Source organism: Thalassophryne amazonica, chromosome 18, assembly GCF_902500255.1.
Source record: "Thalassophryne amazonica chromosome 18, fThaAma1.1, whole genome shotgun sequence".
Lineage (NCBI taxonomy): Eukaryota > Metazoa > Chordata > Actinopteri > Batrachoidiformes > Batrachoididae > Thalassophryne > Thalassophryne amazonica.
Genome location: NC_047120.1, coordinates 2,535,314 through 2,547,541, shown reverse-complemented (window position 1 = coordinate 2,547,541; position 12,228 = coordinate 2,535,314). Strand labels below are relative to the sequence as shown.

The 12,228-nt window shown below is 44.2% G+C and overlaps 1 protein-coding gene across 1 annotated transcript in view; it reads right to left on the bottom strand.

Annotated features, from left to right (window-relative positions):
* Window positions 1–618: 618 nt before the first annotated feature.
* The window catches only part of LOC117530229 (zinc finger protein 174-like), a gene marked incomplete at its 3' end in the record, with an annotated part of 87,477 nt that continues 75,867 nt past the window's right edge, over window positions 619–12,228 (bottom strand). Inside the window, exon 3 of the mRNA XM_034193157.1 lies at window positions 619–1,400. Within this exon, the coding sequence (XP_034049048.1) occupies window positions 619–1,400 (782 nt within the window). The remainder of the gene's footprint in view (window positions 1,401–12,228) is intronic.

Here is a 12,228-nt window from a genome sequence, read left to right as displayed (position 1 = left end):
TCCTGTGTGAATTATCATGTGTCTTTTCAGGGTGCGCTTATCTCCAAATCTGCGACCACATTCAGAACAGCCAAATTGTTTGTGTCCTGTGTGAAATGTGTGTTTTTGCAGGTCGCCCTTTTGTCCAAATCTTTGACCACATTCAGAACACACAAATCGTTTTTGTGTTGTATGAATTATCATGTGCCTTTTCAGGTGGCTCTCATCTCCAAATCTGCGACTACATTCAGAACAGCCAAATTGTTTTTGTCCTGTGTGAATTATCATGTGTCTTTTCAGGGTGCGCTTATCTCCAAATCTGCGACCACATTCAGAACAGCCAAATTGTTTGTGTCCTGTGTGAATTGTGTGTTTTTTCAGGTCGCCCTTTTGTCCAAATCTTTGACCACATTCAGAACACACAAATCGTTTTTGTGTTGTATGAATTATCATGTGCCTTTTCAGGTGGCTCTTATCTCCAAATCTGCGACCACATTCAGAACAGCCAAATTGTTTGTGTCCTGTGTGAATTATGTGTTTTTGCAGGTCGCCCTTTTGTCCAAATCTTTGACCACATTCAGAACACACAAACTGTTTTTGTACTGTGTGAATTATCATGTGTCTTTTCAGGTGGCCCTTTTGTCCAAATCTTTGACCACATTCAGAACACACAAATTGTTTGTGTCCTGTGTGAATTATCATGTGTCTTTTCAGGTTGCCCTTTTGTCCAAATCTGCGACCACATTCAGAACAGTCAAATGGTTTCTTTCCTGTCTGAATTGTCTTCCGTTTCTGTGTTCTACTCCAATCAGAACAGCTCAATGGTTTGACGCTTGCTTGCATCCCCTTGTATTGCTCTGAACTGTTCATGGGTCCAGATGCTTGAGAATACATAAATTCTGCCTCAGCAATGTTGCATCTGCTTGAACTAACAATACTAATATTTTTTCGACAGTTAAAACTTGACAGAAGTCCTCTGGTCTTTTTCCAGTCATATCTATCGTCAGTCTGAGTTCCAGAACTGTCTGAACTCCTGCCACTGGTATCTGGTTGTAAATGACTGCTTGGACCTGAGTTGCTGGCTGGTTGTGGTCCTCCATCATCCTCTCCATCAGCTTCTGCTGTCAGTGTTCTGTGTACAGATGACCTGCTGGCTACAGGCTCAGCCTCTGTGCTCTCATCACTTGGGCTTTGATGAAGCTGTGATGACTCTGGTTTTTCATCATCATTTTCACTCTTCACAGGGACGGCAGTGAAGCCAAACTTGGTGAGATCTGCCTCCTCCAGCTGCTGAAGCTGTTCTCCCTGCTGACTTATCCACAGCTTCTCTTCTTCTTTAATGTCCTCCTGGTCAACACTCAGATTCCATTCCTGGTGTTCAGGGAGAGTTTCTTTTTTAATCACCAACAACGACTGCATGTCTGCAAAGAAACAAATTAACAATAAATGTTAGAACAACACTCATTAAAATAAAGTATCAGAGTGGTGAGTTTGACCTGATGATAGTAAATTTTTGCACTGATGGAACTGATTAAGTGCAAATGTACAGCAGGACCAGATTTCATTAAACAGTCTCATCTTTTAGTCTCCTAAACTTAGTTGACTAAAGCCTCTGTCACACGGCACTAATGAAGGACACTGAAGCCCAAACAAAACAAGAAATCTGGATCTGCCTTAACTTTCGGGGACATCGTTTAACCGTCGTCTAGCAGAAACAATAGCGGTAAGAACATTTTATTAACTACTTTAAGTATTTACACACGTTCCAAATGTTTATGGCTGGCCTGTGTGTTCACACATGTTGATGTTCTGAAGACAAACAACATCTCTCACCTGTTGTCAAGACAACCAAATCCCGCACCTGCAAGTGCTGTGGACATGAGTACAACTTTGGTGGCACTTGGTCTCATACTTGCTGTCAATCACATCATTGTGAATGCTTAATTTTGATTTTGTTTAAAGCTTCAAGGTCGATGTTTGCTTGTTTATCTTTTGCTAGTTTCAGTTTTGTTTCCTTCCTTTTTGCACTCTTGATGCGCAGGCTTTTCTGTGATGGGAAAGGTACAGGATCATTTGTTCCACTTTTCTCAACGATTTGTGACTTTTCTTCCCTTCATTCAGTTATCCCCGTGTGACTGCACCAAAAGGTTAGTCACCCAACATTAGCTGTCTCATTTCACATAGACGGTTAAACTTGTAGATTAGCCATCTAACGTTAGTTGATGATTTTCATGGGCATAAGCGGCCTCATGAGTGTCGCTGGCACAAAACGCCTCCAATGACTGAGTTATGTTTACTTCTGGGTTGGTCGTCTGCTACAACCATAGCTGAGTTTACCACATCAGAGGAGAAGCACTCCTGGAAAAAGGAACCTGGAGAGAAAGCTCTCCTTTTGGAGGCATATGAGCAACATAAGGGTGCTCTTGAGTGTTTCAAAGGAACATCGGCCCTAGCTGCCAAAAGACGGGCTTGAGAGGAGATTACAGTGTCCCTCAATAGGGAAGTGACATCCCTCACAATTCGGCACACGGTCGACTTGTAGACATGGATGGTGTCACCGATAACCTGCTGAATGGTTCCACAGGGGGAAAACTTCAGCACAATCAAAATCTGAATAAGGGTGGGCAGGACATTGTTCCTTCTCATTTGATGGTTGACTGCTGGAGCTGTCATGTCCACGATGAAGAGAATTGCAGGCGGATGGAAGCGGTATCACTGTTGAACCTCGGCGTACGTAAACATCTCCAATGGCTTATTCTGGTCCCGGTACACCCGCTCCTGCAGCAACACTCTCCTTCCTTCCTTCCTGCTCCCTCAAGTGGTGGTACATGATAGCTGCCATTTCTGAAGTAAGACACTGAAGTTTTGTTGACTAAAATAAGATTAGCCTCCTCTGTAGCAGGCTCAAATTTAATGCTGTGTTTACACATAACGACGAAGTCACGAATACCACGAAGTACACATTCTTGGCTGTTGATCACAAATGTGATGATTCGGGGCAGAGGCGTCAGGTGTCCTCAGGAACTGCTGCAACCTGTTACCACACGTTACAATTAATGGCACATGTTGCTGGAGAATGATCAGGAACCATTACACACAGTCAAGAATAATGTTCCGCGTTGTTGTGCGCTACTGCACGTAACAACGCATCGTTAAGTTCTGTCACGTTGTGAAAGAGGTGAACTGTCTCCACACACACGCACACACACACACACCCATATTCATCCAACCGAATTCAGATCGCTCCAGTTTTTCAGAAGAACTTTGTGACTGCATGCGTAGTTGGGCTCTGTGCCATGGAGTGGTGGAGAGAGGAGGAGACGGACAGAGTCAGATGTGTGGCTTCATGCGGCTCTGGTCTCACGCGTTTTCCCAAACATCAGGCACATGGAGCAGGTGGAACACCTGCAGGAGCGCTGAAGAGCACTGAAATGAGACTTTTAGGCGACTTGGTGTCAGCAATCAAACTGAATGCGGTGCAGCAGGGTTTAATTGTGCGCACGCTTCTTCCTCTGCCGGACTGGAGGAGGTGCAGAGATGTCTGGCTGCACGTGAGTCTCCTCAGGTTCCTCTGGTTGCTCAGACTCATTCTCCCGGTCATCGGTTACAACAGCAGGTGAAACACCTGCAGGAGCGTCCTGAGGAGCTTCAGCAGGAAGTGGAACGACACTTGGCTGACTCCGCGTCACTGTTCCTCTTCTACATACTGCATCAAACTGAACGCTGTGGGGCAGAGTTTAATTATGCGCACGTGACAGAAAATTGATTCATTGTGGCGCGCAGTGAAAAATGACGCCGCATTAAAAGTCGTGTTTTTTCCGTGTCACTTCGTAATAACGCGTGACAGTCTGGGCTCCAAGAACCATCACTGGAACCACTACGAACGTTGTCACGTTCTATTAAGGATCACTACTCATCAAGACGGATCAATACGCTCAGTTGTGACCTCCACGGTGTGAGACGACATGAGGGTGGTGTGTGACATTCGTGGAAGATTTTTTGACAGGCAAAAACATGCTCCACGAATATCAAGAATATCACGCAACAACACGCACTATTAAGAAACCTGTTCAGATGTAAGTCACGTTAAGAATATCAGCAATGTGTCACGAATGACAGAAAAATGACATTCGTAACGCGTCTTGGTTATGTGTAAACGCACCTTAAGCACTTTGTGCAATGACTAACGTTAAATGAATAGCTGACTGAGTTTAGTCAACAAAACAAATTTACGCCGATTCATGAAACTGGGCCAAGGAGGATTTGTTTTACATTTCACACATACTTTAGCTGGACTCTAATGTAATGTAAAAACTCAACTATGACATGAACACATCAACAGTGACATTACAACTCAGTGAAAAATATATAAGCCAACTATTTCAATTAATATTTTAGAATGTTGCTGACCTCAAACACAATGCGAATGGAACTTCATTTCCACAGCACATTTTGCCATCTGATAAACATGTTCAAAGAGCTTTACAGTGATGTCTCACATGCACCTCTTCACACTCATGAAGTCGGAGCAATTTGGGGTTTAAAAGCCTTTGTACTTTTCAGATCTTACAGGGAAACAAGGATCCTCTGCTGTCAAACCCGTGGCTTTAAACTCTTGACCTTGGTTCAAAATTACAGAGACTTGTTCACACATGGAAGTTGCAATCAGAAATATTCAACTCCACAAAGATTTTATGGATTTATCAAAGTTATTTTTTTTAAAGAGCAAGATTCTGCTTTGGATGACTTCTTTATGAGTTGAGAGAGATATAAAATCAACAGAAAAAATACATGATGTAGTACTTGTGTTTAACAGTACATTTGGTCCACCCTGTGGGCTCACCATCCACTGGGGGAGCCGCTGGTGTTGGATACGCTGTCCCATGGGTGGCAGTGAAAGTCGAGGGCCTCAGTGGACCAGACCTAGGTGGCAAGGGCTAGCTCTGGGGGTGTGGAACGTCACCTCGCTGTGGAGGAAGGAGCCGGAGATTGTGCAGGAGGTGGAGCAAAACCAGTTAGATCTGGTGGGCCTCACCTCCACGCACAGCCTCAGTTCTTGAACCACTCTCCTTGATAGGGATTGGGACTTATTCTTCACTGGAGTTGCCCAGGGTGTGAGGTGCTGGGCAGGTGTGGGGATACTCACGAGTCCCCTGCTGAGCACTGCTACGTTGGAGTTTACCACAGTACATGAAAAGGTTGCCTCACTGCGCCTTCGGGTGGCCGAGGAAAAACTGTGAATGTTGTTTGTGCGTCCGACAGAGCTTTTCTAGCATCCCTGTGGAAGTTGGGGGCACTGAACCAGAATGGGCAATGTTCAAAGCTTCCACTGCTGAAGCTGCAGCAGGGAGCTGTCGCCTGAAGGTCTTAGGTGCCTCAGGGGGTGGCAACCCTCGAACACCATGGTGGACACCTGTGGTCAGGGAAGCCGTCCAAGTGAAGGAGGAGTCCTTCCGGGATAGGTTATATCTGAGGGCTCCGGAGGCAGTTGCAAGGTACCGACAGGCCCAAAGGCTGACAGCCTCTGCTGTGGAAGCACTTCAGAGCAACCATGGAAGACTTTCGGCCGGCACCAAGGTGCTTCTGTCGGAATGTGAGGCACCTCAAGAGGGGAAAACAGGGAACCATCCAAGCTAAGTAAGGATGGGACTCTGTTGACCTCAACTGAGGATGTAATCTGCCGCTGGAAGGAACACTGAGGAACTCCTGCATCAGACCGGAGCACCCTCGCTAGTAGAGGCAGAGCTGGAATTTCCCTGGTGGAAGTCAATGAGGGAGTCAAACAACTCTGCAGTGGCAATGCCCTGAGGGTTCATGAGATCTGTCCAGAAATGCTGAAGGGACTATCTATGGATGAGATGTCTCTTCAACACTGTGTTGAAGTTTGAGACAGTGCCTAAGGAGTGGCAAACTGGGGTGGTGGTCCCTATGGGGGACCAGAGAGGGTGCACCAATTCCAGGGGCATCACACTACTCAGCCTTCCTGGTAAAGTCTCCTCCAGGATGCTGGAAAAGAGGGTTCAGCTGGTAGTCGAACCTCTGACTGAAGAGGAACAATGCGGGTTAGGGACCCAGGCATACTCCCAGGCAACCTCCAGGATCCTGGAGGGTGCCCGGGAATATGCCCATCCAGTCTATATGTGTTTTGTGAACTTAGAGAAGGCGATGATGTCATAGCCCTGCCTCTTGAAGCTCAGCTGCTCATAATTAATGACATGTAGTTGTTACTAGGGTAATTTAATATACTTTTTTTGTTCTTGCCGAACCATTAATGGTATTTATTTTCATTGCTAGTAGAATGCTGAAGAGATGAAGGATGGCTGTGGTGAACGCTAATCATGAATAAAGGGACCCTTGTGACACATACAATAATTATAGAAAGGACTACTTTCGACTGCTCCCGTTAGGGGGTCGCCACAGCAGATCAATTGTTTCCATCTCTCCCTGTCCTCTGTATCTTCCTCTGTCACACCAACCACCTCATAGAGCAAGACCAACGGTTCGTCAGGTTTTCACGCCGGATGGGGCTGTGGCCATGTTGCAGTTGTTGTCGCCTGACTGACTTTCATTAAGGGCATAGTCATCAAGGGGGTAGAGAAGACCTTGGAGCTTTTGCATTAGCAGTGTTACTGGCCATGGATGTTTGTTGAGGTGTCAAAGTGGTACAAGGCGTGTGAGAGGTGCCAGGTGGCCAAGGGGACTAAACCAGCAGCTCATGGCCCTATGGGACACCTAGGCGTCCCAGCCTCGTGAGATTCTTGCCACTGATTTTACCATTTTAAAGCCTTGCCATGGCGGAATAGAAGACATTCTTGTGGTGACTGACGTCGTCAGTAAATACACGAAATACATGTGGACAGTCCCTACTCATGATAACTGCAGAGTTGTAGTCTTACACACCTCTCTGCAGCTTCTCTCCCCCTGCCATCCCCCAATACCCCATCCCCGTAGAGACGGTGCCTGCTCCCAGACCACCAACAACCAGTAAAAATCTATTTAAGCATAAAAATTCAAAAAGAAAAAATAATATAGCACCTTCAACTGCACCACAGACTAAAACAGTTAAATGTGGTTTATTAAACATTAGGTCTCTCTCTTTTAAGTCCCTGTTAATAAATGATATAATAATTGATCAACATATTGATTTATTCTGCCTTACAGAAACCTGGTTACAGCAGGATGAATATGTTAGTTTAAATGAGTCAACACCCCCAAGTCACACCAACTGTCAGAATGCTCGTAGCACAGGCCGAGGGGGAGGATTAGCAGCAATCTTCCACTCCATCTTATTAATTAATCAAAAACCCAGACAGAGCTTTAATTCATTTGAAAGCTTAACTCTTAGTCTTGTCCATCCAAATTGGAAGTCCCAAAAACCAGTTTTATTTGTTGTTATCTATCGTCCACCTGGGTGTTACTTTGAGTTTCTCTGTGAATTTTCAGACCTTTTGTCTGACTTAGTGCTTAGCTCAGATAAGATAATTATAGTGGGCGATTTTAACATCCACATAGATGCTGAGAATAACAGCCTCAACACTGCATTTAATCTATTATTAGACTCAACTGGCTTCGCTCAAAATGTAAATGAGTCCACCCACCACTTTAATCATACCTTAGCTCTTGTTCTGACTTATGGTATGAAAACTGAAGACTTAACAGTATTCCCTGAAACCCCCTTCTGTCTGATCATTTCTTAATAACATTTACATTTACTTTAATGGAATACCCAGCAGTGGGAAATAAGTTTCATTACAGTAGAAGTCTTTCAGACAGCGCTGTAACTAGGTTTAAGGATATGATTCCTTCTTTGTTATGTTCTCCAATGCCATATACCAACACAGTGCAGAGTAGCTACCTAAACTCTGAGTGAGACAGATTATCTCGTCAATAGTTTCACATCCTCATTGAGGGCAACTTTGGATGCTGTAGCTCCTCTGAAAAAGAGAGCCTTAAATCAGAAGTGCCTGACTCCGTGGTATAACTCACAAACTCGAAGCTTAAAGCAGATAACCCGTACGTTGGAGAGGAAATGGCGTCTCACTAATTTAGAAGATCTTCACTTAGCCTGGAAAAAGAGTCTGTTGCTCTAGAAAAAAGCCCTACTCATCACTAATTGAAGAAAATAAGAACAGCCCCAGGTTTCTTTTCAGCACTGTAGCCAGGCTGACAAAGAGTCAGGCCTCTATTGAGCCAAGTATTCCTTTAACTTTAACTAGTAATGAGTTCATGACGTTCTTTGCTAATAAAATTTTTAACTATTAGAGAAAAAATTACTCATAACCATCCCAAAGACATATTGTTATCTTTGGCTGCTTTCAGCAATGCTGGTATTTGGTTAGACTCTTTCTCTCCAATTGTTCTGTCTGAGTTATTTTCATTAGTTACTTCCTCTAAACCATCAACATGTCTATTAGACCCCATTCCTACCAGACTGCTCAAGGAAGCCCTACCATTAATTAATGCTTCGATCTTAAATATGATCAATCTGTCTTTATTAGTTGGCTATGTACCACAGGCTTTTAAGGTGGCAGCAATTAAACCATTACTTAAAAAGCCATCACTTGACCCAGCTATCTTAGCTAATTATAGGCCAATCTCCAACCTTCCTCTTCTCTCAAAAATTCTTGAAAGGGTAATTGTAAAACAGCTAACTGATCATCTGCAGAGGAATGGTCTATTTGAAGAGTTTTGGTCAGGTTTTAGAATTCATCATAGTACAGAAACAGTATTAGTGAAGGTTACAAATGATCTTCTTACGGCCTCAGACAGTGGACTCAACCCTGTGCTTATCCTGTTAGACCTCAGTGCTGCTTTTGATACTGTTGACCATAAAATTTTATTATAGAGATTAGAGCATGCCATAGGTATTAAAGGCACTGCGCTGCGGTGGTTTGAATCATATTTATCTAATAGATTACAATTTGTTCATGTAAATGGGGAGTCTTCTTCACAGACTAAGGTTAATTATGGAGTTCCACAAGGTTCTGTGCTAGGACCAATTTTATTCACTTTATACATGCTTCCCTTAGGCAGTATTATTAGAAAGCATTGCTTAAATTTTCATTGTTACGCAGATGATACCCAGCTTTATCTATCCATGAAGCCAGAGGACACACACCAATTAGTTAAACTGCAGGAATGTCTTACAGACATAAAGACATGGATGACCTCTAATTTCCTGCTTTTAAATTCAGATAAAATTGAAGTTATTGTACTTGGCCCCACAAATCTTAGGAACATGGTGTCTAACCAGATCCTTACTCTGGATGGCATTACCCTGACCTCTAGTAATACTGTGAGAAATCTTGGAGTCATTTTTGATCAGGATATGTCCTTCAATGCGCATATTAAGCAAATATGAAGGACTGCTTTTTTGCATTTGCGCAATATCTCTAAAATTAGAACGTTCTTGTCTCAGAGTGATGCTGAAAAACTAATTCATGCATTTATTTCCTCTAGGCTGGACTACTGTAATTCATTATTATCAGGTTGTCCTAAAAGTTCCCTGAAAAGCCTTCAGTTAATTCAAAATGCTGCAGCTAGTATACTGACGGGGACTACAAGGAGAGAGCATATTTCACCCATATTGGCCTCTCTTCATTGGCTTCCTGTTAATTCTAGAATACAATTTAAAATTCTTCTTCTTACTTATAAGGTTTTGAATAATCAGGTTCCATCTTATCTTAGGGACCTCATAGTACCATATCACCCCAATAGAGCGCTTCAGACTGCAGGCTTACTTGTAGTTCCTGGAGTTTTTATGAGTAGAATGGGAGGCAGAGCCTTCAGCTATCAGGCTCCTCTCCTGTGGAACCAGCTCCCAATTCGGATCAGAAAGACAGACACCCTCTCTACTTTTAAGATTAGGCTTAAAACTTTCCTTTTTGCTAAAGCTTATAGTTAGGGCTGGATCAGGTGACCCTGAACCATCCCTTAGTCATGCTGCTATAGACTTAGACTGCTGGGGGGTTTCTTTCTCTTTTTGCTCTGTATGCACCACTCTGCATTTAATCATTAGTGATTGATCTCTGCTCTCTTCCACAGCATGTCTTTTTCCTGATTCTCTCCCTTCAGAACCAGTCCCAGCAGAAGACTGCCCCTCCCTGAGCCTGGTTCTGCTGGAGGTTTCTTCCTGTTAAAAGGGAGTTTTTCCTTCCCACTGTCGCCAAGTGCTTGCTCACAGGGGGTCGTTTTGACCGTTGGGGTTTTTCTGTAATTATTGTATGGCTCTTGCCTAACAATATAAAGCGCCTTGGGGCAACTGTTTGTTGTGATTTGGCGCTATATAAATAAAACTGATTTGATTTGATGATCAGTGAGCTGCTACAGGAGCTCAGGTTTTGGTTACAGAATGGTTTTCGAGATACGAGTTCCAGCTTGGATGCACTCTGATCGGGGACAGAGTTTTGAGACCGTATTGATTAAGCAGTTTTGTGGCTTTTATGGCATTGGAGCCAGCTGGCTTTGTCATGGATGGGTCCAGGAGCACCACACTCACTTGCAGATGGCTTTTGATGGAGCTCGAGATCAGCTGAAGACTGCTGCAGAGCGTCGCAAGAAAGCTCGTGATCAGCGTCGCCGCGATGTTCCTTTGATGCAGGGCCAGTTGGTTTGGTTGTGAGACTTTGGAGTACGGGGCCGCCATAAGACCCAGGACCATCGGTCCTCAGTGATGTATTGTATGTTGAGGGCACCACAGGATGAGGGAATGGTTCATACCATCGTCCCTAGGGATGATTCAAACAGAGCCAGACAGGATCAGCTGTCTGTGTTGAAAGCTGTGGTGGGATTTGATTCACTCGATGGGGCTGTGGTGCCTTCTCCATCCCCTGTAGAGCAGTCGCAGCCAGAGGACAAGTGGTTGTTTGATGGCAGGTGGTTGGTGTTGGGGTCTGAGGACCCAGTGTCTACTTCTGTTCTGGCAGAAGCAGTGACCCTACCTTCTCCTCAGGCAGACGTTGCAGAGGTTGTAAGTCAGCCTGAGCCCACCGGTAGACCCCGTTGTTGTTGTGCCATCCTTGCCGGTGGTTCCTGCTCCTGTGGGAGCAGGTACCCCCCCCCAATGCTGCTGAAGGAATTAAGCATGATCTGGACAGTTGATAATTTAGGTTTCTTTTTTTTAAACTATATTTTAGGAAATTAGTGATTTTTAAATAGGTTGTTATTCATACATTCTTTTGTATTTTGGAACCACTTCTGTCTCTCATTTGTGAACGAACCTGTGTGTCTTGATTTGGAGTCAATTTGATTGGAGAATTGCCTGGGTGAAACCCAGGCTGTTGTCAGCAGTACAACTTATTACTCCCCTCGTGAATTTTGGCTGTTTAAATCATTGAATATTGTTTGCTCTGGCACATTTTGGTGTCAGAAGTGGGATGCAAATTGAGATGAGGTATGTTTTTTATGTTAAAAGTAGAATTGTTGTTAGTGTTTAATTTGTGTTTTGTTTTTTTTCTTTTTCAGGACAAAGCAGCAGTTGGCTTCTCTGGGAATGATTTCCTCTCTGATTTTGGCCTCACCTTCAGGGTGGAAAAGTTTCAGGTGTGCGGTGAAGCGGACTGGGGAAATCGTGCAAATAATCAACAGCGTTGGTTATGATAGGTCAAACGTCTGACACCACCCTGGGAGATTAGCCCAGGGAACTCTACACTCAAATCCAAGCGCACAGGTCCTTTGCAGAAAGAGGCAGTAGAAGCGGTTATCAGTACAAGTGTAATTTATTAGTGACAGTTTATATTTTTTATTTAAAAAATGGTAACTATAAAATTAGACGTTTAACACATCATCTAAAACAACACAATCTCATGAACTGGACACCAGAGGGCACCCTTGCGTCATCCAGTCTCAGCCATATCATCAAGTTGACAAAACATCCACAGTGACGATAAACCTCACAGCAAAGCAGCAGTAACATCCGGCAGAGCATCAATCTGCTGCCTCACTCCTCTCCACCACGGACCTGAGGCCTAACCTGCTGCCAGCATGTGGCATCTTGGTGAAGGATTCTCCTGGTATGTCTCTGCAGATTCCCAGGTCCTGGGGATGAATGTCATCCACAGGTGTTATGGGAAACTGTTTGGGCAGCATGGGGTTTCCCTGTTTGACTTACTGGTGGTGGTGGTGGCCCCTGAGCATGTCACACAGGCGTTTCAAAGGTGTCACAAAGCTAGTGCTATTGCTGGCTGAGGAGCAGATAAAGTTAAGGTTCATGGGAGAGAAGCTTGTCGGATTCCAGGTGGGGTGATGAAG